General features: G+C 52.2%; 1 protein-coding gene across 1 annotated transcript in view; it reads left to right on the top strand.

The window, feature by feature from the left end:
• The window catches only part of LOC146808669 (anionic trypsin-like), a 94,937-nt gene that overhangs the window by 9,978 nt on the left and 57,603 nt on the right, over positions 1 to 27,356 (top strand). The window contains exon 2 of the mRNA XM_085614210.1: positions 12,510 to 12,646. Within this exon, the coding sequence (XP_085470336.1) occupies positions 12,510 to 12,646 (137 nt within the window). The remainder of the gene's footprint in view (positions 1 to 12,509; positions 12,647 to 27,356) is intronic.

Here is a 27,356-nt window from a genome sequence, read left to right as displayed (position 1 = left end):
GAACATTGCAGAACTATGCATTTTCTGAAAATTGACTTTGCAGCGTTAAAGCATGTGTTATTGAACTGAGTGAAGTGCTTTATAATGAAAGTAAGGTTGTCACCTTTCCAAATATCTTCCATTTGTTGTTCCAATAGTCTGCAAAGGGCCGGACATGAAAGAAAATCATATGTATTATTACTAACATAACTTTTCTCCCTTCGTTTTACTTTTTTTGATAATGAAGAAAGGGGAAGCCTTCTGTTGCAGCATTTTTATAGCACTTACTAATGTGTGGCACTAAAGCACTTACCTACATGGTTAGCAAGCTATGGCAGTGTAGGGTGGGTGGTTCAAAGTGTTTTCTTTGGTTTGTGATCCTATGTGGGAAGTATTTCCTTGTCTTGCCTGATTAACACCAAGATGCGGTTATCGTTATCATGTTATGGGGCACAGTGCGTAGCAGTGTGGTGAATGAGGTGTGAGACAGATATACAGTTTATTATGTTATGATTTTCAGTCTGCTGACAGCTTTAAACAGCTCCATAGGTCTATGTATCTTGATCAAACCACAGTATAGGCACAAAGAAATTAGGCTTAAGACAATGAATGAGGGTGTGGGAGGTGTCTCCGAAAAATGCGCGAGTTGCTTGGCCTTTAGTAGCTCACGACGATTTTCACTGATCAGAAGTAGCTCTCACTACAGTAAAGGTTGGAGACCCCTGATCTATACCCTCTAGAAGCAGTGGGAGCCTGCGCTCTCAGACTATACCCTCTAGAAGCAGTGGGAGCCTGCTCTCTTGAACTGTGCATTCTGGAAGCTGAGGGGGTCTTTGCCCTCTAAAAATACACTCTAGCAGCAGTGAGGGGACTACACTTTAGGACTATAAATTCTAGAAGCAGTGGGGGGGCTACCATCTAGAACTATACACTCTAAAAGCATTGAGGAGTGGCTCTCTAGAACTATACACTTTAGAAGCAGTGGTGGCCTTTGCTCTAGAACTATACACTCTAGAAGCAATGGGGGCCTGCACTCTAGAACTATACACTTTAGAAGCAGTGGTGGCCTTTGCTCTAGAACTATACACTCTAGAAGCAATGGGGGCCTGCACTCTAGAACTATACACTTTAGAAGCAGTGGTGGCCTTTGCTCTAGAACTATACACTCTAGAAGCAATGGGGGCCTGCACTCTAGAACTATACCTTCTAGAAGCAGTGGGATCCTGGCCTTTCGGACTATACACTCTATAAGCAGAGGGAGCCTGAGCTCTAGAACTATACCCTCTAGAAGCAGTGGGAGCCTGCGCTCTTGAACTGTGTGTTCTAGTAGCAGTAGGGGGCTGCACTCTAGAACTATACACTCTAGAAGCCCTGAGGGCTGCATTCAAGAGCTATACCCTCTGGAATTAGAGGGTGCCTACACTCTAAAACGATAACGTCTAGAAGCAGTGGGGGGCCACACTTTAAAACTATAAACTCTATAAACTCTATAAGCTATTGGGACCTGCACTCTACAACTATAGACTCTAGAAGGACTGAGGACCTATGCTCTAGAACTATACACTCTAGAAGCAGTGGGCGCATGCACTCTAATACTATACACTCTAGAAGCAGTGGGTGCATGCACTCTAATACTATACACTCTAGAATCAGTGGGGGCCTATGCTCTAGAACTGTAGACTCTAGAAGCAGTGGGGGCCTGCACTCTAGAACTATACACTCTAGAAGCAGTGGGTGCATGCACTCTAATACTATACACTCTAGAAGCAGTGGGTGCATTCACTCTAATACTATACACTCTAGAAGCAGTGGGTGCATTCACTCTAATACTATACACTCTAGAAGCAGTGGGGGCCTGCACTCTAGAACTATACACTCTAGAAGCAGTGGGCGCATGCACTCTAATACTATACACTCTAGAAGCAGTGGGTGCATTCACTCTAATACTATACACTCTAGAAGCAGTGGGTGCATTCACTCTAATACTATACACTCTAGAAGCAGTGGGGGCATGCACTCTAATACTATACACTCTAGAAGCAGTGGGTGCATGCACTCTAATACTATACACTCTAGAAACAGTGGGGGCCTATGCTCTAGAACTGTAGACTCTAGAAGCAGTGGGGGCCTGCACTCCAGAACTATACACTCTAGAAACAGTGGGGGCCTGCGCTCTAGAACTGTAGACTCTAGAAGCAGTGGGGGCCTGCACTCCAGAACTATACACTCTAGAAACTGTGGGGGCCTATGCTCTAGAACTGTAGACTCTAGAAGCAGTGGGGGCCTGCACTCTAGAACTATACACTCTAGAAGCAGTGGGTGCATGCACTCTAATACTATACACTCTAGAAGCAGTGGGTGCATGCACTCTAATACTATACACTCTAGAATCAGTGGGGGCCTGCAGAATTAAGTTCTCTGCATGAGATGATGGAGGGTGTGGGGCAGGACAACCAGCAGTTGTGTTGGGGGGCAGTACAACCAGGTGTGCAGCTGTGTTTGCAGGACAACAGGTGATCAAGTGTTCATCCAAGAATGGGGGCCAGCAGGATGACAAGTTGTGCATCCATGTTTAGCTGGGGTAGAACAACCAGATGTGAACATGAAAACAAACTATGCATGGCAAATTGTTATGTATCAGAGCCTATGTTTTTAGGGAACGCAACAGGGATGCAGTTATGCTTTCTTGGTTCATGAGGAAAGCGGAACCACCAGGTCTGGATCCAATTTGTCGGTGCGTGGCATAATACCCAGTTCACAGCGCCTTAGGAGTTTGCGTCCACAAGGATAGACATATCTTTCCATTTTTGGAAGATGGTGTGTTGTCGCGCACCACTGCTTTTTGTCCAGGTTAATGCTATAGAAAGAACATACTCACACAAATACATATATACAGGGACACACTATATTGGCCGGCAAGCTCCCCCTCCTTTCACGCTGTATTATATTGTAACATTAATAATATGTCACTCACTACCCCTTTGGGCGAGTAGAGCACGTGCCCACGTGAGAAGCACCCTACGCCGTGCAGGATGTGTGCTGTTCTCTGAGTTTTGATCCTATGTGGGAAGTGTTTCTGTGTCATGCGTGATGACCACCGAGGTGTGGTTGTCATGTTAAGAGAAGCCGCGTGTAGCAGTGTGATGTATGAAGAAGGGTGAGACATACATGCATCTTATGGTTTCAGGCGGCAGCTTTGAGCAGCTCTGCAGTTCCCGTTATGGTCTTTCTCAGGATCATAGTCCATTTAGCTCCTTACTCGCTGTGCTATCCGCTCTGAGATGTTTTCTTAAAAGTTCATGGTCCTGAGCAGTCATGGGTTAGAGCTCGACTGGGACGGACTTTGTTGCTATCACCCCATATCTGATTGTCATTGTGAGATGTCAAGAAGCCGCCCTAGTGAGGACCTAGTTGGGTCCCGCAGTCGTAGACTAGATTAATGTCCTCCATTGGCCAGCGATATGGGGCTAATCTTTTCAGCTATTTCACTGGTGATGAGTGGTTTGTTGCTGTTGACTAGTCCAGTCATGGACAACACTCGTAGGGGTTTTGTGTCATGTGAGTGTTAGGTGGTGTAGCAGTAGAAGGGGGTTACTATACCGCCTATTTGAAATACCATCTGCTGCCCGACAGCTGGATGCTATGGTATTAGTGTCCTGAATCCGGCAGGGTTATATATGCATTGACATGACTGTATAATGCCGAGACGAGACACAGGACTGCATGGACAGAAAGTTGTGCACTGGTGGTGCTGGTTGGCTGTTCCATATCTGTGACCCGTAGATTGTACTCGAAGGAGCGATTAGTATTCCATCTCAGGATTAGGGGATGGTGTGGGTTCCTAGTCCATGTCCTGGTTTTCACCTCTGTTTTCAAGTGCAAATGCTCCTGAATGCTCCCAGATTTGTTTGGTGGTGAGCGACAGAGCTTGGCGGCTTGTACTGAGAAGGCGGTGCCTCCTATGGATATCTTATAGAAGGGTGGTGTATTTATCCGGGTGCATGCTTGGAAGAGAGGGTGGTATTTTGCTGGCAGTGCTTGAGCTTGTCTTGTAGGAGCAGTGGCCCTTTTCCTTTGGACGTTCTGTAGATGAAGCAAAGCGCCTCAAACATTGCTTTTCTAGATGAAGGAAGCCAGTGGGGTTTGCAGGACTGGAGTCAGGAGTTCTCTTGGGGAAAGGTGGAGAAGGATTCTTGCGACAGCGTTTTGAATGAGTTTAATTTTCAATCAATCAATCAATCAGGGGTTTGTTGAAGCGCGACTACCCACCTGTAAGGGTCTCAAAGCGCTAGGGGTTGGTGCAGGTTCCATTCCGTCAAGGAGGGGGTCTGTCGAAGAGCCAGGTCTTGAGGTTTCTTGCGAAGATGGGGAGTGATGTTGTCTGTCGGAGGTGGAGCGGAAGGGCGTTCCAGGCTCTGGCCGTGAGGAAGGAGAAGGAGTGGCCTCCCGATCTGGCCTCTCTCGAGCGGGGGACAATGGCGTGGAAGAGCTGGGCTAATTGTAGGGTCCTTTGAGGTTCATCGAATTTGAGTCGGCTGTTCAGGTATGCTGGTCCCGTGCCGTGGAGGTTCTTGTGTGCATGGGTGAGTATCTAGAAAGTGATTGTTACCTCGATGAGGAGCCAGTGGTGTGTGTGCAGGTGCTGGGAGATGTGGCAGTGTTTTGGCAGGCCGAGGACTAGTCTTGCAGCGGCATTCTGGTTGTTCTGTAGCTTATGCGTGAGGTTTTTGTTTATTCTGGCATTGAGTGCATTGCCGTAGTCGAGTCTGCTGGTGACCAGGGTGTGAGTGATGGTCTTTCGGTGTTCGAGGGGGATCTATTTGAAGGTCTTACGAAGGAGGCAGAGGATGTGGAAGCAGGAAGGCGAGACGGAGTTGATTTGGCGGTCCATTTGAGCTCAGAGAACAGGATGATTCCCATATTGCGTGCGTGGTCTGTGGGGGTGGGAGGGCTTCCGAGGGCAGGGGACCACCAGGTGTCGCTCCAGGCATCGGGGTTTGGGCCCATGATGAGTACTTCTGTTTTGTTGGTGTTTAGTTGTAGGCAGCTGTTTTTCATCCATTTGGTGACGGCTTCCATGCCTTCTCGAAAGTTGTGTCTGGCGGTGTTGGGCTTGTTGGATAGGGAGAGGATGAGTTGGGTGTCATCTGCGTATGGCACGATGTTGAGTCCTTAGGTTCTCACGATGGGGGCGAGTGGAGCCATGTAGACGTTGAAAAGCGTCGGGCTGAGGGAGGAGCCCTGGGGGACTACGCAGGTGGTAGGTGTAGGGTCCGAGAGGACAGGGGGGAGTCTGACCCGCTGCGTCCTGCCAGAGAGAAAAGAGCAGATCCAGTCGAGGGCCTTGTCCTGGATTCCTGTGTCGTAGAGTCTGCATATTAGGGTGCGGTTGGAGACTGTGTCGAATGTCGCTGAGAGGTTGAGGAGGATGAGGGCTACTGTCTCTCCTTTTTCCAGTAGGGTGCGGATGTCGTCTGTTGCAGCAAGGAGGGTGGTTTTCGTGCTGTGTTTTTGTCTGAAGCCGGACTGGGAGGAGTCGAGGATGTTGTGTTCTTCAATGAATGTGGCGACTTGGCTGTTGATGGCTTTCTTGATTACTTTCGCTGGGAACGGAAGCAGGGAGATGGGTCTGTAGTTTTTGAGGACGGTGGGGTCCGCCGAGGGGGTTGACCTCGATGTGTTTCCAGTCGTCGGGGAAAGAGGCGGTCGCCAGGAAGCGGTTGATGGTGTGGCGGAGCATGGGTGCGATGGTGTCGGCGGCTATGTTGAAGATGTGGTGGGGGCAGGGGTCCGTGGTGGCCCCTGAGTGGATTGACTTCATTGCCTTCAGTGTGTCTTTGGTGGTGAGGGCTGTCCAGTTGTCACACGCTGAATTCCGGGTGTCGGGGTGGTTGGTGAGGGTTCAGTGTGTTGGTTGTCTTCGTCGAAGTTGTCGTAGATGCTCCTGATTTTGTGGTGGAAAAAGGTGCTCAGTTTGTCGCAGAGATCTTGTGAGGGAGGGATGTCGGTAGACTCGCTGGTGGGTTGGGCGAACTCCTTGATGATGCTGAAGAGTTCCTTGTTGTTGTGCACGTGGGTGGAGAGTCTGTCTTCAATCGCTTTTTTCCTCGTTTCTCTGATAAGTTGATGGTGGGCATCGGTGACGACTCTGAAGTTGTTGTGGGCTTCTGTGGATTTGGTGTTCACCCAAGCCTTTTCGAGGCAGCGACAAGTGCGTCTGGACTCTCGAAATTCGGTGGTAAACCATCTGGCTTTCTTGGCGCGGGTATTGATGTTTTTCTTGAGGGGGGCTAGGGTGTTGGCGCTGTCTGAGATCCATCTATTCAGGGTTAGGGCTGCAGTGTTGGGGTCGTCGTTTCCCGCGATGGTTGGGGTGGAGTTGCTGAGTGATGAGGTTAGCTGGTCGTCAGTGGTTTTGGTCCAGTTTCTTCGTCGGAGCAGGTGCTGGTGTCTGTGGATGGTGGGTGTTCTGAAGGTGAAGTGGACGCAGCGATGGTCGGTCCATGGGAGTTTGGTGGTGTGGCTGAATGTGATGGAGTTTCCTGTATTGAAGAGGGGGTTGAGGGTGTGTCCTGCTGAGTGCGTGGGTTCGGTCCAGTGGAGTCCAATGTTGTGGAGGCTGTCCAGGAGGGATGTGGGTTTGGGGTCCAGTTGGATGTCAAGGTGGAAGTTGAGGTCTTCCAGCAGGGTGTAGTTGGTGGATGCGATGGCTTGCAGGGAGATGATGTCCGTGATAGAGTTGGCAAAAGGGACGCGGGTCCAGGGGGCCGGTAGATGAGGGTTCCATGGAGGGTGGCGATGGGGCTGGCCAGTATCTTGAAGTGAAGGTGTTCTATCATTTCTGTAGGCTCGTTGGGGAGTGTGCTCAGGCGGAGACTGGATTTGTGCACGATGGCAATTCCTCCTCCCGGGTCGGTGGGGCGGTCCTTCCTGGAGATCTTGGGGCAGATTTACAAGCCCCATGCGCCACTTTTGCATCACTTTTAACATTGGAAAAGTGACGCAAAAGTGGCGCACGGGGCTTGTAAATTTGCCCCCTTGTATCTTTGGGGGATGGCGATGGCGATGTCTGGTCCTGAGGTGGTGTTGGTCCAGGTTTCGGTGAAGAACGCTATGTCCGGGATGGTGCTGTCGAAGAGGTCCCAGATTTCGGTGGCGTGTTTGTGGAGGGATCGGACGTTGAGGAGGATGCATTGCAGGGTCTTTGGTTCGGTTGTGTTCTTGTGGGCGGGTTGCGTTGGCTCCGTGTTCTTTGCGGTGCTGCAGGAGTGCCGGCAGTGGTGACGGCTGAAGGGTCCATGGGTGTCGGCTGGTGATGCTAGCTCTAGGTTGTTGTTGCGGCCTGTGTTGAGTGCGTGGAGTGTCGCTGTGTCGTAGTGTTGGCAGGGCAGAGGTCCAGAGTTCCTGGCGCTGGTCGCATTCGGGTCATGGACGGGCGCAGACAGGCTTGCCTTTGGCATGATCCAGATGGGAGCGCAAAGGTATTCGCTTTTGGCATAGCCAAGCTTGTTGATTACAAGTGTGAGGATGGCTTGTAGGTTTTGTAGGAACCCGAGTTATGAGAAGATTTGTTGCAGTGCTTTCATTGTGTAGGAACTGCTCTTTATGATCTGGTTGACTTGTTCTCTTGAGTTGGGAGTTGAATTTTTTTGGGTATAATTGTGATTCCTGGCATGCCCTTTTATTGTTGTTGGTTGTCGTCTCACTCTGTCCCGTTGTTCTTTCTCTCACATTGTCTCATTCTTTAGTCCTCCACCTCTTATCACCCTTTTCTTACCCCCTCTATCACAGTATTATCTCAAGGCCCGATTCACAGAACTAATTTAAGACAAAATCCTAAACTTACTACCATTTTGGTATTCACAGAAGGCACTTACTCATTTCGGTATGCACAGAAGTTAGGAGTCCTAACTTCAGGACTCCTAAATGCCTTCTGTGAATACCGAAAGTCTTAAAGTTAGGATTTTTCTCAGTTTAGGAGTGGTAAAGTTAGGAGTCCTAACTTTACTACTCCTAAACTGAGAAAAATCCTAACTTTGAGACTTTTGGTATTCACAGAATGCATTTAGGAGTCCTGAAGTTAGGACTCCTAACTTCTGTGCATACCGAAATGAGTAAGTGCCTTCTGTGAATTCCAAAATGGTAGTAAGTTTAGGATTTTGTCTTAAGTTAGTTCTGTGAATCGGGCCCTCACTCTTTTTCCTGCTCACACTTTCTCATGACATCATCTCAGTCTTTTTCCTATTCACACTTTCCATTGCTATCGTCTCACTCTTTGTCCTGCTGCCTCTTTGTTCATTCTATTCCCATTTTTTCTGGCTCCCCTCTTATACTAGCATGGCACTCCACCCTGCTTCCCCTTTTCTCACTCTATTGTCTCACTCTGTCCTATAACACCTTCTTTCACACTATCCTCTTATTTTCTTCTTCTCCCCCTCTCACATCATGATCCCACTCTGCCCTGCTTTACTTTATCTCAAGCTTTTGTCTCACTCTTTCCAGCTCTCCTTCATGCTATAGTTGTCTCCTGCTCTCCCTCGCTCAAGCTATCTTCTCCCTCACACCTTTTCTCCGTCCCTCACACTATCTACTAACTCTCTCCTGCTCTTCATTTTATTCACTGTCCTTTCGCACGTGACCCAAGTGTCACTCCACTGTGCTCGATTTGCCAATGTCTCCCTTGCTGAGTGAGCCCTATGTTTGTCTGGCACCTGTCCTAACATGACCACTAAAGCCACAGACCCAACCTGCCAAACCCACAAAGTGAGCATATCGGCAATTATACCAACTTCCTTTATAAACAAGGGGGGGGAGGAGGGGCCACCTACACTACCTGCCAGACCCAGAGTGCACCTGTCAATGTGCCAAACTGTCCTGCAGGTCCCTCTCTGTCACTACAGTCCCGTCCCTCACACCAAACTGGCCAATCCAGCACTACCCAAGGCCTGGACTGCACCACTCGCTCGAGTGAGGCTGGAGGACGACACCCCCGGAGCCCACATTATGGACAACCATGCACGGCGAGACGTGACATGCTGTTCTCCGACAGGACTTCGTTGACGGGCGTGGAGAACTCACTCATGCCTCATTCCCAGCATAAATTATCGCATGAGGTTGATCTGCAGCTTGCAAGGTCTTTGAGGGAAGTTCCTGTCTGCCATCTTGAAGGGCATCTCCCACCCACACTTTGCACGAGGGTCTCTGTACACCTTGAGGGGTCTCTCCCACCCACACCTTCAATGAGTGTCTCCCACCCAGACCTTCCATGAGGGTCTGCATACCCCTTGAAGGGTCTCTCCCACCCACACCTTCCCTGAGTGTCTCCATACATGTTGAAGGGTCTTTCCCACCCACACCTTCTATGAGTGTCTCAATACATGTTGAAGGATCTCTCCCACCCACACCTTCCATGAGTGTCTCCATATATGTTGAAGGGTCTCTCCCACCCACACCTTCCCTGAGTGTCTCCATACATGTTGAAGGGTGTCTCTAACCCAGAGCTCAATGAGTGTCTCCATACATGTTGAAGAGTCTCTCCCTCCAACACATTCCATGAGTGTCTCCATACATGTTGAAGGGTCTCTCCCTCCAACACCTTCCATGCGTGTCTCTATACATGTTGAAGGGTCTCTCCCACCCACACCTTCCATGAGTTTCTCCATACATGTTGAAGGGTGTCTCTAACCCAGAGCTCAATGAGTGTCTCCATACATGTTGAAGGGTCTCTCCCTCCAACACATTCCATGAGTGTCTCCATACATGTTGAAGGGTCTCTCCCTCCAACACCTTCCATGCGTGTCTCTATACATGTTGAAGGGTCTCTCCCACCCACACCTTCCATGAGTGTCTCCGTACATGTTGAAGGGTCTCTCTCACCCACACCTTCCATGAGTGTCTCTATACATGTTGAAGGGTCTCTCCCACCGACACCTTCCATGAGTGTCTCTGTACACCTTGAAGGGTCTCTATGACCCTAAGGTACTGTGACGTCCTGTCTCCTCACCCTAAGGTGCTGTGATGCAACTAATGCAGCCACTGAAGCCTCACTCTTCAAGCTGAATTCCTGCCCTGCTCTCCTTGTCCTGACAGCTGCTAATCCTTTCACTCACTCTTTTTATTTCACTCTTCTGCTCTAGCTTCCCATGTCCTATTCCTTTTTCTTGATCCTTCTACTCCCACTGTCTTCCTCCTTCTGTTTTTCTTTTCCTCTCCCTTTCTTTCCTTTAACTCTTCCCTTCACTCACCCCCTTCTGTCTCTGTTCTTTATTCTGCTCCCTGCTTGTGCTACTGGCAGACATGCCGATAGACCCGTGTCACACAAGAGACTCATTCATGCTGATAGACCTGTGTCACACGAGAGACTCATACATGCCAATAGACCTGTGTCATGTGAGAGATTCATACATGCCGATAGACCCGTGTCTCACAAGAGACTCAGACATGCCAATAGACCCTTATCGCGTGAAAGACTCATATATGCCGATAGACCCATGTCGATAGACCCATGTCACACGAGAGAATCATACATGCCGATAAGCCCGTGCCATGCGAGAAACTCATACATGCTGATACACCAGTGTCACAAAAGAGACTCATTCATGCCGATATACCCATGTCACGTGAGAGACTCATTCATGCCGATAGACCCGTGTCACACGAGAGACTCATACATGCCGATAGAACCGTGTCACAGTGAGACTCATATATGTGGAGAGGCCCATGTCACGCGAGAGACTCATAAATGCGATTGACTCGTGTCACGCGGGAGCTCACACATGCCGAAACACGCTTTTCACAGGAGAGACTCACACATGCTGATAGACCTGTGTAATGCGAGAAAATCACACATGACAATAGCCCTGTGTCATACGAGATACTCATACATGCCGATATACCCTTCTCCTGTGAGAGACTCATACATACCGATTGACCCGTGTCACGTGAGAGAATCATACATGCCGATAGACCCTTGTCACGTGAGATACTCATACATGCTCATAGACCTGTGTCACGCTAGAGACTCATCAATGCCAATAGACTTGTGGCACACGAGTCTCATACATGCCAATAGACCCTTGTCATGCAAGAGACTCACACATGCCGAAAGACCCATGTCATGGGAGAGACTCACACATGCCGATAGACCCGTGTCACACAAGAGAATCACATATGACGAAAGACCTGTGTCTCGCGAGAGACTCATAAATGCCGATAGACCCTTGTCACGCAAGAGACTCAAACATGCCGATAGAGACTCACACATGCCGATAGACCCGTGCCACATTCGAGACTCATACATGCAGATAGACCCTTGTCATGGAAGAGAATCATACATGCCGATAGACCCTTGTCAAATGAGAGACTCATATATGCCAATAGACACGTACCACGCAAGAAACTTATACATGCCGATAGACCTGTGTCATGCTAGAGACTCATAAGTGCCGATAGACTCGTGTCACATGAGAGACTAAAACATGCCGATAGAACCTTGTCACACGAGAGACTCACACATGCCGATAGATCCTTGTCACGTGAGAGACTCACACATGCCAATAGACCCATGTCACCAGAGAGACTCACACGTGCCGATAGACCAGTTTCATGCAAGAAAATCAGACATGATGATAGACCTGTGTCAAGTGAGAGACTCACCCTCGCCGATAGACGAGTGTCATTTAAGAGACGCATATATGCTAATTGACCCGTGTCACATGAGAGATTCATAAATGCTGACAGAACGGTGTCATGCAAAATACTTATACATGCCGATGGACCAGTGTCACGCGAGAGAGGCATACATACCGATAGACCAGTGTCACTCAAGGTTCTCATACAGACCCATGCCACACAAGAGACTCATACATGCTGATAGAGCCTTGTCATGTGAGAGACTCATTCATGCCGATGGACCGTGTCACACGAGAGACTCATACATGCCAATAGACTTTGTTCACTTGAGAGACTCATACATGCCGATAGACCCGTGTCTCACAAGAGACTCATACATGCCAATATACCCTTGTCGTGTGAAAGACTCATATATGCCGATAGAGCCATGTCACATGAGAGACTCACACATGCTGTTAGACCTATGTCACGCTATAGACTCATAAATGCCAATAGACTCTTGTCATGTGGGAGACTCATACATGCTGATAGACCCATGTCAAGTGAGAGACTCACACATGCCAATTAATCCCTTGTCACACGGGAGACTCACACATGCCGATAGACCCATGTCACAGGAGAGACTGACACATGATGATAGACCTGTCTCACACGAGAGACTCACACACGCTTGTTAGAATCCGGGTTCTCTGGTTGGCAAAACACAGCCAGAAATTGGCTCCAACTGGGAGGGTCGGCAATAAGGAGATTCTTTATAATCCTCTGCATGCGGAGCCTGGGGTTGGCTGAAGATTATTGCCGTGCGCTGGAGGGAAGACACCGGGGATGTGCTTGGAGCAGCCTGGGTGCAGATTTTAAGTTATATTGTACGCTGCTAACATGCTCTTTTACGCCCGCAGTGCAGTACTCAAACACGCTCCAGTGCCTTGAAGTGCCAGTCCTGACCGAGGCCAGCTGCAAGTCTTCCTACACAGGACAGATCACCAGAAACATGTTCTGTGCAGGTGACCTGGAGGGAGGGAAGGACTCATGCCAGGTAAGAAATGATGGCCGAGGTCTGCATATTGGAATAGCGCTGTCCCTAACCTCAATACTGACCCCAACCATAACCCTAGCTCAAGCTTTAGCCTAATGCTAACCCTAACATTATCCTAAATCTATCCCTAACTCATTCTCTAAACCTAGAATTAACTCCAACCTGTGAGACCGGCCTCGTGGCGTGGGCCCTCCCGACCAGCAAGTTACACTACAACCACGCCGAACCTCGTGGACACGGCCTTCCGGCTCCCGTGGGCCAACATCCAGAGGGCCGACCAGATCCCCAACACGCATGCCCGGCCGAGGGCGAACAAACCCCCCCCCCCAAACCAGACCGAGAGGCGCCGACCCTGTCACACCTCTGGTCTCTCCCCCGAGGGAGGTTTCGATCGACCACCAGGCCCCCAGTGAGCGGGCACCTCGCCTGCTGGGCGTCTGGAGTCCCTCCCGGACCCACCTGAACAGATCAAAGGGCCGAGCGACAGGAAACCCCATCACACCGCCCCCAGGCACCAGACCCCTCTCCGCGAGGACTCCGGACTTCAAAGAGGAGGGGGAGTATAACAAGGGGTGCTGACGGGACGGGGGCAGAGAAGACCTGGACTGACGAGAGCCTGCTGACTTGGTCGCGGCTCGATCGCTCCCCGAACAGAAGAACGCTCCCCGAACTCTGAACCACCTGAGCCCTGCGGACGCTGTCGCGGCTCCTACGAACTCTGAACCATCTGAGCCCTGCTGCCGCTGTCGCGGCTCCCCGAACTCTGAACCATCTGAGCCCTGCTGACGCTGTCGCGGCTCCCCGAACTCTGAACCATCTGAGCCCTGCTGACGCCGTCGCGGCTCACCGAAGTCTGAACCATCTGAGCCCTGCTGACGCCGTCGCGGCTCCCTGAACTACGACCCTCCGGTGCCTGCTGAGTGACTTGCAGCCCGCTCCTCCAAGAGAATCGGCAGATATTGCCGAGAGAAGCAACATCCCCTCAGCTCGAGGATTGAGAGCTGGGCGCCGGATACCTCGCAGAGACACTGATTCAAAGACTGTCCCGCTACCCCTTTTCCCCTCATCACGAGATCACTGCCGCTTGTGGCATTAATTCTGCACCTGCCTGCCGGATCATAAAGATCCCTGACAACCACCAATAAAGCATATTATCTTACAACGAATTACTGTGTGGTGTCCCTCTATCCGAAGAAGAGAGTAAGCGCAGCGTGTGCGATCCTAGGTACGAGACCCTTCCAGGAAGGGCCTCCCTGCTCTTGCTCGGCCTAACTCTGGGTAAGGTGGGCCTCCGGGTGGTCAGGAACGCATTCCGCAGCCTCCCCGGGGAACGTCTTCCAACATTTGGTGGCAGGCGACGGGATCCGAGCCAACACCTAGAGATCGTGCAGTAGACGGCTTACGCACTACCAAGAAGAATGGAAGGAGAAACTTCCCTAGGTGCCGCAGGCACCAACCCGAGCACGGCATTCCAAAAGGACCAGTTAGAATCTTATACGCACCGAGAACTGAAACAATTTTGCAAAGACTTTGGAATCGCTACCACTGGACTAAGCACGAAAGAGGACTTCCAGGGGGCATTAAAAACCTGGGTCGAGGCGGAAACTCCCCGGACACAAACAGAAGGAGAGCCTCCCAACGAACCACGAAGCACCCCGGGGAGGAACGGCGCCCCCGAGGGGGGTCTATCCCCAGAGGAACTAGCGGACCGAGAAAGAGGTCGCAACCACGAACTAGAACTAGCAAAATTAAAAATCGAAGGAGAGCTAAAACTGGCTGAAAAAAAACTGGCGGTGGAACAGTTACGCCTACAAGGAGAACTAGAGGAAAAGAAACGACAGAGAGAACACGAAGAGAAAAAACTCCAACTAGAGCACGAACGTAGCCTAAAAGAAATCGAGCTCAAGGCTAAGAAGGCGGAGACCCGACCCTCGGAAACCCAACCCATCTCCTCCACCGTGGAACCAAAGGTCCACATCCCCAAAGATGTGGTGAAAGAATACTATAAGAACGACGATATTCAGCAATGGTTCAAGGCCTACGAAGTCGCCATGACCTCCCACCGAGTCCCGCAGAAAGACTGGGGGGCTGGGCTGTGGGGCCGGTTCCTGAGCGAGGGGAGAGATACCCTGCTGGACCTGCCCTCCACGGTGATGAACTCCTACAGTCACATGAAAGAGGCCCTAGTAGCCAGATATGGGCTCACCCCTGAAATGTACCGGCAACGGTTTAGAGACTGCAAAAAGATACCCGGTACCACCTGGGTGGAGTACGTGAACTTTTACAGCCGGGCCTTGGACGGATGGATCAAGGGCAGCAAGGTCTCCACCTTTGAGGAGCTGTTCAACCTAATCGCATGGGAACACTTGTCCGCTAATTGCTTCATAGAGCTGCGCCAGCACCTCCTGGACAGCAAACTCACAGACCCTCGAAAACTGGCCGTCGAGGCTGACCGGTGGGTGAACACCCGGGCCTCCCGGGGCCCCGTGGGAGACTACGGTCGCCACAGTCAGGGACCCCCCCGCCAGAGGGGCGGAGGGAATCAAGGCCGGCAAAGGGAGCTCCCGGGGGTATCCCCGCTCAGCCCTCCCAGAGGACAATCTCCGCCCTTTCCAGCTCCACCTCCGGCCAGCACCGGGCCACCAGGGAGGCCGGGGCCCCAAGTGAGGATCACCTGTTTTCGCTGCCAACAGACCGGACACTATGCCAGCGACCCTCAATGTCCCCTGTACCAGCGGACCACCACAACAACCCTGCCGGCTCGACAGATGGCCTCCGTAGCCCTAGGGGAAGAGATGGAAGACTCCGAAGAATGGGAACCAGCCGCCATGGCCTTGGTCTCCCTAGGGGACCGGGAGATGGTCCCCGGAACGTCCCTGCCCGCCAACATGAAGAAGTACAGACAGCAGGTAACGGTCAAAGGTCACCGCATCGAGGGCCTCCGGGACACGGGGGCGAGTGTCACGGCGGTTCATTGTCACCTGATCTCCGAAGATCAGATCCTGCCTGGCGCCTTTTGCCCCGTCATATCATCAGACAATTCCGAGAGCCTCTGCCGGATGGCCCTAGTCCCCTTCGAATGGGGGGGAGTCACCGGCAAGTTAAAGGTGGCGGTCCGAACCTCCCAGCCCGTGGACTGCCTCCTGGGCAACGACCTTGAGAACTCCCCGTGGGGACAAGTGGAACGAAGAGCCCACCTCGAGATGATGGGCCTACCCGAGTGGGTGTGCGCCACCACGCGCTCAATGACTCTCAGGGCGCCTTCCTCCGAGGGGGTGTAGAGGCCATGCCGCTAGACACCGCCACCATCCCCGAGATCCAGAATACACCACCAGAGGCCAACGACCCCCTTCTGGACGAACCGACCGCTCCCGACGAAGGGTCAGTGCCTTCCGACCCCGAAACCCTGACCAAACTCGAGGACTTGCCAGAACTGGCCCAGTGGCCCTGCGAAGGGGGCCCCTCCCGTGAAGAGTTCTGCCAAGAACAATCCACCTGCCCGTCCCTCATTGGACCCCGACAACAGGCCGAGGCCCAAGCAGCAGGCGACCGGACTGGCACCCACTGGGTATACTGGGAGAACGGCCTCCTGTACAGCGAACAGAAGTCGGCCGAGTTGGGATCGGCCCGGGTACTAGTGGTACCCCTACGCTTCCGAAGTCTCCTCCTGGGCCTGGCCCATGATGTACCCCTGGCCGGACACTTAGGCCAAGATAAGACCTACCAACGACTCGTCACCCACTTCTATTGGCCCAAGATGCGAGCAAATGTGGAGGCCCACTGCAAGTCCTGCCCCCACGTGCCAGGCCAGCGGAAAGAGTGGGGGCAAGCGCAAGGCTCCGCTATAGCCCTTCCCCGTCTTCAGTACCCCTTTTGAGCGGGTAGGAATCGACATTGTGGGACCGCTGGACCCCAAGACCGCCCAGGGCCACTGGTTCATCCTCGTCCTGGTGGATCATGCCACCCGTTACCCCGAAGCCATCCCTCTCCGCACCGTGACGGCCCCCGTGGTAGGCCGGGCCTTGATGGGGATCTTCTCCCGCATGGGGTTCCCCCGCGAAGTTGTGAGTGACCGGGGTACGAACTTTATCTCCCGATATATGAAGTCCCTCTGGCAGCAGTGCGGAGTATCGTACAAATTCACCACCCCGTACCACCCCCAAGGAAACGGCCTAGTCGAGCGCTTTAACAAAACACTGAAAGGAATGATCATGGGCCTCGAGGAACCCCTACGCCGGAGGTGAGACGTCCTCCTCTCATGTCTCCTGTTCGCCTACCGGGAGGTTCCTCAAAAATCCCTGGGATTCAGCCCATTCGAACTACTATATGGACACCCCATCCGAGGACCCCTGAGCCTGGTCAGGGAGGGGTGGGAAACAACCCCCCGGGGGACCCCTCCGGATGTGATCCGATACATCTTGGCGCTCCGCAACCAGACCCGAAAATTCAGAGAACTCGCAGAAGCGAACCTCGAGGCTAGTCAGGAAGAAATGAAGCGCTGGTATGACCAGAATGCTACGCTGGTCGAGTTTCAGCCGGGCCAACAAGTCTGGGTCATGGCCCCGGTGAGACCCTGCGCTCTCCAAGATAAATGGACTGGGCCCTTCAAGGTGGTCGAGCGAAAGAGCCAGGTCACCTATCTCGTCGATGTGCAGTCCCCGCGGAACCCCCTCCGGGTTCTCCACGTGAACCGCCTCAAACCTCACTTTGTACGGACCGAATTGAGTTTACTCCTGGCCACCGACGATGGGGCCGAAGAAGACACCGAGCCCCTTCCAGACCCCCTGGGGGCGAAAGAGACCGATGGGTCCGTGGAGGGAGTGAGACTGTCAACCGCCCTTACAGCCCAACAGTCCGACGACTGCCGCCAGCTACTAGGGCAGTTCGCGGACCTCTTCTCCCTGACCCCTGGGGTCACCAACTGGTGTGTCCACGACGTGAACACCGGCGACAGCCCGCCAGTGAGACATCGGGCCTACCGGGTCCCTGATCGGGTCCGAACCTGCATCCAGACCGAGGTGGTGAAGATGCTAGACCTCGGGGTGATTGAACCCTCCGACAGCCCCTGGGCCAGCCCGGTAGTCCTGATCCCGAAAGCGACTACCCCGGGTGTTGCCCCCGAGCTGAGGTTTTGCGTGGACTACCGAGGACTCAATGCGGTCACCCGAGCGGACGCTCACCCTATCCCCCGTGCCGACGAGCTCATTGACCGCCTTGGGGCCGCTCGCTACCTCAGCACCTTCGACCTGACTAGTGGATACTGGCAGATTGCCCTCACCGAGGGAGCCAAGGAGCGCTCCGCCTTCTCCACCCCGGATGGACACTACCGCTTTAGGGTGATGCCGTTTGGAATGAAGAATGCCCCGGCCACCTTCCAGCGGCTGGTGAACAGGGTCCTGTCCGGACTAGAGGGGTTCAGCACAGCATACCTCGACGACATAGCGGTCTTCAGCTCCCAATGGACCGAGCACCTCCAGCACCTCCGTCAAGTCCTGCTGGCTCTGCGCCGGGCCGGCCTCACCATCAAAGCCAGCAAATGTCAAATTGGGCACGGCTCCGTAACCTATCTGGGGCACCAGGTCGCCCCCCTCCAGCCGAAGATCGACGCCATCTTGTCCTGGGAACCCCCCGCAACCCAAACGGAAGTCCGGGCCTTCCTGGGCCTCACCGGCTACTACCGAAGGTTTATTAAGAACTATGGCAGCATCGCAGGCCCCCTCACAGAACTAACCTCCAAAAAACACCCCAAGAAAGTACACTGGACTCCCTCCTGCCAGAAGGCGTTCGACACCCTAAAGGGCGCCATGTGCGCGGCTCCAGTGCTCAAAGCACCCGACTACGCCCAGGAGTTTGTGGTCTAGACGGACGCCTCGGAACACGGCATCGGGGCAGTCCTCTCCCAGTTCGACGACAAAGGCATAGATCGGCCCATAGCCTTCATCAGCCGAAGGTTGCTGCCCCAGGAACAGCGGTGGAGCACAATTGAAAGAGAGACCTTCGCAGTAGTCTGGGCCCTCAAAAAGCTACGGCCCTACCTGTTCGGAACCCACTTCCGAGTACAAACAGATCATCGACCCCTGCGGTGGTTGATGCAGATGCGAGGGGAAAACCCCAAGCGGCTACGCTGGTCCATCTCTCTCCAAGGGATGGATTTCACTGTGGAACATCGCCCCGGGACGGACCACGCCAACGCGGACGGCCTGTCCCGATTCTTCCGCTTCAGCGAGGAGAACCCCCAAGTGGATGGGTAGTTCTCCCCGCCTTTCAGCTGGGGGGGGCACGTGTGAGACCGGCCTCGTGGCGTGGGCCCTCCCGACCAGCAAGTTACACTACAACCACGCCGAACCTCGTGGACACGGCCTTCCGGCTCCCGTGGGCCAACATCCCGAGGGCCGACCAGATCCCCAACACGCATGCCTGGCCGAGGGCGAACGAAACCCCCCCCCCAAACCAGACCGAGAGGCGCCAACCCTGTCACACCTCTGGTCTCTCACCCGAGGGAGGTTTCGATCGACCACCAGGCCCCCGGTGAGTGGGCGCCTCGCCTGCTGGGCGTCTGGAGTCCCTCCCGGACCCACCTGAACAGATCAAAGGGCCGAGCGACAGGAAACCCCATCACACCGCCCCCAGGCACCAGACCCCTCTCCGCGAGGACTCCGGACTTCAAAGAGGAGGGGGAGTATAACAAGGGGTGCTGACGGGACGGGGGCAGAGAAGACCTGGACTGACGAGAGCCTGCTGACTTGGTCGCGGCTCGATCGCTCCCCGAACAGAAGAACACTCCCCGAACTCTGAACCACCTGAGCCCTGTGGACGCTGTCGCGGCTCCCCGAACTCTGAACCATCTGAGCCCTGCTGACGCTGTCGCGGCTCCCCGAACTCTGAACCATCTGAGCCCTGCTGACGCTGTCGCGGCTCCCCGAACTCTGAACCATCTGAGCCCTGCTGACGCCGTCGCGGCTCACCGAATTCTGAACCATCTGAGCCCTGCTGACGCCGTCGCGGCTCCCTGAACTACGACCCTCCGGTGCCTGCTGAGTGACTCGCGGCCCGCTCCTCCAAGAGAATCGGCAGAGATTGCCGAGAGAAGCAACATCCCCTCAGCTCGAGGATTGAGAGCTGGGCGCCGGATACCTCGCAGAGACACTGATTCAAAGACTGTCCCGCTACCCCTTTTCCCCTCATCACGAGATCGCTGCCGCTTGTGGCATTAATTCTGCACCTGCCTGCCGGATCATAAAGATCCCTGACAACCACCGATAAAGCATATTATCTTACAACGAATTACTGTGTGGTGTCCCTCTATCCGAAGAAGAGAGTAAGCGCAGCGTGTCCGATCCTAGGTACGAGACCCTTCCAGGAAGGGCCTCCCTGCTCTTGCTCGGCCTAACTCTGGGTAAGGTGGGCCTCCGGGTGGTCAGGAACGCATTCCGCAGCCTCCCCGGGGAACATAACCATAATACTACACCCAACTACAACTCTAGCTCAAGAGGACCTAGTCCTAATGCTATCCCTAATCCTAACGTTTTCCTGAAGTCACGCCTAACCATACAGCTAACCCTAACCCTAACTCTAACCCTAACCCTAACCCTAACCCTAACCCTAACTCTAACATGAACCCTGAGACTGGCCTTAACCTCAACCTAAACACTAACTCTAACATTAACCCTAGCCCTAGCTGTGACCCAAAACCTAAGCCTAATGATGGTATTTTAAATCCTAGCATAAACCCTAATGTTAACTTCAGCTCTAAACCTAATGTTAATCCTAAACCTAACCCTAGCTCTAACCCTAACTCAAAGCCTAGCTGTAAACCTACCCTTAACTATAACCATAGTATTAACCCTAACCTTTTCTGTAACCCTAAAGTTAATCAATCAATCAGCATTGGTAAAGCGCAACACTGTACCCCTTAAGGGTATCTGGGCGCTTTGTCCCCATTGAAGAGCCAGGTCTTGTGTCTTTTTCTGAAGTCTGCCAGGGAAGGGGCTGTACGGAGCAGGAGAGGAAGCTCGTTCCAGGTCGTGGCAGCGATGTTGGAGAAGGAGCAGCCACCGCTGCAGCTGCGACGGATGCAGGCGGTGTGTGCAAGGGCGAGTGAAGCGGAGCATAGGTGTCTAGAGGGATGGTGGACGTTCAGTCGGTGGTTGATGTAGGCAGGTCCTAGGTCATGGAGGGCTTTGCAGGTGTTCATGAGGATCGCGAACTAGCATCTGTTCCGGATGAGGAGCCACTGAAGGTCTCTCAGGTGGGGGGTGATGTGGGTACGTTTGTGGAGGTCCAGGATGAGTCTAGCTGCAGTGTCTTGTATGTTCTGGAGTCTTTTGAGGAGCTCGGTGGAGATGCTGGCATAGAGGGAATTGCCGTAGTCGAGGCAACTGGTGACGAGTAAGAATGGGCAGTGAACTCCGCTCCGCTGGCAGAGCTTGCAAAGTTTTTTCCACTCCTCACTCCGCTTGGAGCGTGGAGTTCAGCAAAAAACGAAAACTCCCGCAAAGCGTATCAGAGTTTACCAGCCCCAAATTCTGCACAAGTACAGCTAACAGTAGTAGGGGGGCTTCACATCCAATCCACCAATCAGCACTTCTTACATATAAGCAGTACTGCCCACTATCAGACAGCTGTGGGATTGGTTGCAATGTGACCCAGAAGTGCCCAAATGACGGGAAGATGAACATCAGTTAAAGCACCAGACTGCCGGGAGGTGCTGCTGCCATGAGGAGGATTCCGCGGACAGCACCCAAGCCAAGGGCTCTGCTGGCACTGAAGGATGCCGGCAGAGACCCCGGAACACCGTTTCCCTCAGGCATCCTCCCGCCAATGGAAAGTTAACATGCGGGGAGCAGAATTTGGGGAGAAGTGCAGATGGGGAAGGTAAGAGGGACACCGCATGCGCACTGTGCAGGATGAATCTCCTGGTGCCCATTGAAGCCCCCTGTCTTTGCGCTCACATCGAGAGATGCAGGGTGGGAAGATGGCGGCTTGCTGTAGTGGGGTGCTTGGGGGTCTCCCCTGAACTTGCCATCTTGTCTTCTTCTGACTGATGGATAAGGGGCCAGGGCTCGGCGATGGCTGGTGGTGATCTGAGGGTCCTCTGGCTGCTTCTCCTTTTATAATTCTGAAAGATTATGCACCTGTGTTGTTGGACTTGGATACCATGGGGGTCAGTGGATGCTGGGGACCTCATTCTGCTGTTGCCATGGAGATGCAAGAGCTTCCAACAGAGCAGAAGGGCACCTCTGAGGGAACAAAGGAGGCGGGGAGGACGTGCCATGATTATATTGCAATATATTGCGATCTCGTCGAATCAATATGATCGGAATATTGAAGAACCTGCATTCTGCTGGGGCAAACTTTGACATTCTGTGTCTTTAAAGCACTATAGGGCTCGTAGGACGACCCCTGGCAACACAGGTCCATGCCTCTGCTGTAGATGAGCGTATGTAATCAGGTGGCTGTGAATTAGGGCAGTGCGGACCTCCACAAAATTCCACTGAGTTTTTATGCAACTCTGCGGAATTTGGCGTAGTGCAACTCTTCAAGCTCCGCCCACCCCTGGTGATGAGGGCCTGAGTGACAGTCTTTCTGGTGTTGGTTAGGATCCATCTAAAGATTCTGCAGAGCATGCAAAGTGTGGAAGCAGGAGGAGGTGACTGCATTGATTTATTCTTTCATGGTCCGTTGGCTGACGACGATGATGCCGAGGATGCGTGCATGGTCGTTCACAGTGGGTGTAGGTTCCAGTTCTGTAGGCCGTGGTCTCAAGCCGAAGTGTTTTTCCTGAAGTTCATAACTTCAGTTTTTTCGGAGTTGAGTTGGAGGCAGTTGTCTCTCATCCATTTGGCTATGTTGTTCCTATCTCTATACCTACCCGTTATATTAACCCTAACCCTGTCCCTAATTCTAATCCTAAAGTGTCTCCTGACCATCACTCTATCCCAAATATTAACCCCAGTTGTCATTCTAACCCCGGCCAAACTCCAGAAGAGACTCCAACGCATACAGAATGCCTCCGTACGCCTCATCCTCTACATCCCCCGCCACAGCTACATCACTGCCCACCTGAGGAACCTTCACTTGCTGCCCGTCAACAAGAGGATCACCTTCAAACTCCTCACCCACGCTCACAAAGCACTCCACGACGCTGGACCAACATACCTCAAAAAACGACTCACCTTCTACACTCCAAACCGCCAGCTTCGCTCCGCTGACCTCCACGCATCCCCCGAACGACCACCAGCGGCAGATCCTTCTCCCACCTCGCCGCCAAGACGTGGAACACCCTCCCCATCCACCTGCGACAGACCCAGGACCTGCTGACCTTCAGGAGACGTCTCAAGACCTGGCTGTTCGAGCAGCCTTGAGACCCTCGCGGGGTCTCAAGGCTCTAAAGGGGGGGCGCTCTACAAATGTTTGATTGATTGATTGAACTCTATGCCTAATCCCAGCTCTAAACCTAGCCCCAATAACAGCCGTATTTATAATACTCGGGCATTGATTTACAAGGCTGAGTTATGTTATAGAGGATTTATAAAGAGCGCTTCAAACCAAAGGGTTGCTTGCCACTGAATCTGCTGACAACGGTAGACCAGCCTGAGTGAGCAGGCCCAGAATTCCCTGGTTCATGGGTGACACCAGTGAGCACACTGCTACTCTAGCATGCATGTGCGCTGTGAGTAGACGTACATGGTCTGATGATGTCAGGCAGAACCAAGCCTTCACCTAGTGAACTACAGCAAGCACATTGACCTGGGCAGGTCTTAAACATTAATATAAATAGATTATGGTCCTAGCTTTAGAGTAGTAGTAGATTCCTGTCCGCTGATGCTCATGGCTTTCACATGCTGTAGAGTGCAGGGTCTTGCACTCACATTGCTATTGGCATCCATTGGTCCCAGTACAGCAAACTCTAACCCTCTCCCCTGGAAGGCATTTTGATTATTGGTGATGTCATGATATGTCTTCTCATGAGTGGGAAACGTCATCATGGTGCGTCCTCAACTGGAAGTCATTCTGTTAGGCCTTATTCTGGTGCGAATGGTAGACATTTTCATGATATGTCCTCAGCTGGTAGTCCATCTGGTAGGCCTTGTGAGAAGGTGGCCTGATATATGCTGTCCACTAGTTCTAGTGGGCACCCTGTATCAGTCCAAACAACCCCTTATGGTGATAGGTTAAAGACAACCTTTATTGAAAGCTATCCTAGGGGTAGCTATGGAGAGCAGCCTTCAGGCTAAGTCTTGAAGGAATGTAAAGCAGCTTGTTTTACCAGTCTATAATCTCTTGAATGATCAAATGAAAAGACAACAACACCAGGTATATATTCAAAATATTTGTATTTAAGGTTAAACACACCCCTCTAGTCTCTTTATGAGACTGGAGTTCAAAGTACTAAAGTTACAAGTGATCAAGCATCAGTAAAAACACAAATACACGTTTGGGCCCTAGGGGCGTACCAAACCATATACTAAAAAAATGGTATAAGAACCACGACTGGAATAGGCACTAGGCCTATTGCCTCTAGAATCGCTGGGACCCCAAGGAACCACCCGAGGTAGAGACACAGGGGACCCACGGGAGCCGTATGCAGTGTGTGAACACAACCGCGGGTTCGTATTATCTTCTATGGGGAATGTCGCTATTGGAATTTTAAAGATTAGGGACACTTTTAATCGAGTCAGGACCAAACCCTTTTGGACTTAGTAGTTCTAGGGCTAGCACCCACGAGAGAACAGGAGTACTCGAGTTACCTCACCCAGGGAAGCCGGGTGCATAGGTGTCTTTTGGTGTCGGGTTGCATTATCGATTTCAATGGAAGCCTGCAAAGAACTGCTGCTGCCGTGAAGAGGGGAAGTGTCCAGAGAGATACAAGCCTGGATCTAGGATGTATGGAACCTGAAAGCAGAGGGGACAAAGTCTGGGTCACTTGCCAGTGACCTAGGGTAGGATGGACCAATGCCCACAGATGTCGGGTGCTTCAGGTGAGTTGATGGGTGTCTTGACTCTTCAGCCACGAGGTCCAGGAGGCGTCGACTAAGTGCATGAGCCGGATTCGAGCTGTCCACGAAGTCTGTCGAGTGCTGCCATGTCGGCGACCAGAATGGACCCAACAAGCCTTGGCAACGGCAAGTCACAGGAATGCGGAGAAAGGACTGCGGGGCAGACCAGCAAGGTCTCAGGGCACGTTTGGAGCAACCAGGAACACCCAATTAGAAAAGAAGTTGCCTTTATGGGGACCTGCTAGCCAACAGGCTATTGATTGCGAAGGAGCCTCTAGCGGTCGCACTTGAAGCTGGCCCACGGGTCACTCGTGGAGTGGGGGCCAAAAATCTTCGGTGTAGGAGGTGCTCAAGGCTGGGGCTACTCGGAGCCCAAGGCACAACTTCGAGGATGACCTGGAAGATGGTGTTGCTGCAAAAGTTCACGGTGTCCAGGGGTCACAGTTCCACGTCACCCACGATAGCCACGGGCCTCAGCTTTGCTGTGGACTCAGGGTAGCCTCGGGGAAGTCTGGAAATCCACCTCTGCGGATGCAGAGACTTCGTTGTCCGGTGGGAGCTTCAGAATTGCAGAGCAGTCAGTTGATTTTGGTGCCTGCCAAGCAGGGGAGATTTCTTCCGTGTTTTAGTCGTGATAAAAAGTCGAAGGTCCAGGATATATGTTGCAGAGGTTCGTCCAGGGTAATCTAAAGTCCTAGAGACTGGGTTCCTATACTTATACCAAGTTTAGGGGATGGACTAACTCTAAGGCCCCACCTATGGGTGGACCTGGGGTGGGGATGGTTACACCCCTTCCCCTTTGTCCAGTTTTGTGCCAGAGCCGGGGCTGAGTGCCCCAGCAACTGGTTTGAACTGGGCTATGCACAGGGACACCTTGTGTGCCCCAGGCAGTGTCTCAAAAGCATTCTCTGAATGCACCCACCCTGCCCCAATACACATCTGCCTGTCTGGGGAGGTAGTTTCACCTCCGTGTGACAGGAAACCTATTGTCCAGGCCCCCCTGCCGGAGTTTCCCTCAGCAGCAGGAAGCCAGACCTGTGTCTGTGGCAGTGACCTCCATTTTGTGATGCCAGGGCTTTGGAAAGTTTTAACCGGGTTTTACCAGTGTGAACATGTCTCTCCCTCTAGAAGGGTGGAATGCTACCCCCGCCACCAGAACTGGCGGGTGGGGGGGGGGTAGTAGTCCAAAGTGTTTGACACCAACCATGAGATGTTTTGATGCAGCCATTCCAAAGTTAGCATTTACCGCGAGGTTATAATGCACTTAAGAGTATATGGTATCGCTGTATCATAGAACATCCATAAGGAAGTATTTCCGAAAGCTGCAGAGGGGCTCAGCTCATACTTGGGCACCCTCTCACATAAAACCAAGCACTCTGCCTTCAGGATTGTCAAGGCCTGCCATAGGAGTGGCTTATAGGTTTATATGTGTCTGTATAGGGTAGTGATATAGGTAGCCTATACCACAGTAAGGGGTGCAAGCACACCCTTACCCAGGCTGCAGTAGCAGACCTGTGGTGTCATTTTGGGTGGCTTTCCAGGGGTGGCATAATACATGCTGCAGCCCCTGGTAGGCCTCTGAGGTACCTATGCCCTAGGTACATAGTATACCATATACTAGGGTCTTATAAGGCACTCAAGAATCCAATTAGAAATGTACCTAATGTACATGCAAACCATTTTAGAGAGGAATCAGCTAGGCTGTGGTCCTGATAAGCAGGGCCACAGCCAGACTAAGGTCGAAAAACAGTGAAACACCAGCAAAAAGTGGGGGTACCCATGGGAAGCAGATCCTACTCTCCTACAGGCCTTCTACTGGTTTCCTCTGGTAGATATTATCATTGTATTTATTTTATTTATTAAGGGGCATATTATCAAGACAGGCGATAAAATTATCGCTGCTTTAGCGGCAGAAAACTGCCGCTAAAACGCCGATAATTGGCTTGATAATATGCTCTATGGAATTCCAATTGAAGCCCATGTTAGATGTGAAGGACATCTAACCTGAGCTTCTATGGGAATTCTCTGCGGCATATTATGAAGCCCATCATCGCCGTTTCAGTGGCAGTTTTCTGCCGCCAAAGCGGCGATAATTTTAACGCCTGTCTTGATAATATGTCCCTCAGTGTGTTATAGAGCGCAAACGTGACCCGTTATGGTATCGGAGCACTTTACAAGGCTAAACAAGATGTTTACAAATTTAGGAAAGACGATCATGAGAACGTTTGCCATGATAAACAGGATATTGCAATGAGAGGGAATAGGCGATAATGGGTACAACTGAAGGGAGATAAACAAACGTTTATAGGAGCAGAGGCAGACTGCACAGCACCAGCCTCTGCCCTTTAAAGTGACAGTGAAGTACGAATGAAGCAAAAGGAGACAGAAACAATCATGATACAAGACATTGCGTAGGCTACATACTGAAATCCGGAATGTCATACACGGGTAGAGGTCAAGAAGAGAGCATACCACTAGGCCGCTGAGCTGTGGAGGCACTGAGAGTGTTTATGGAAGGAATTTGCCTCTTAGGAAAGTCTTCGCTTCCTTTCTGAATCTAGACAAGGGAGTTATTTTTCTGACGTTGGGTGGCAGCGAGTTCCAGATTCTCGGTGCGTCCCCAGAGAAAGCTCTGTTGTATGTTTTCTTCTACCAGAAGAGGGGTGGTTTCATTTCAGAAAAAAAGCCCTGGCAGACTGGGAGTGCCTGTC

Source organism: Triturus cristatus, chromosome 7, assembly GCF_964204655.1.
Source record: "Triturus cristatus chromosome 7, aTriCri1.1, whole genome shotgun sequence".
NCBI lineage: Eukaryota > Metazoa > Chordata > Amphibia > Caudata > Salamandridae > Triturus > Triturus cristatus.
Note: the sequence above shows the minus strand (reverse complement) of the source record. Positions and strands in the feature narration are given on the sequence as shown.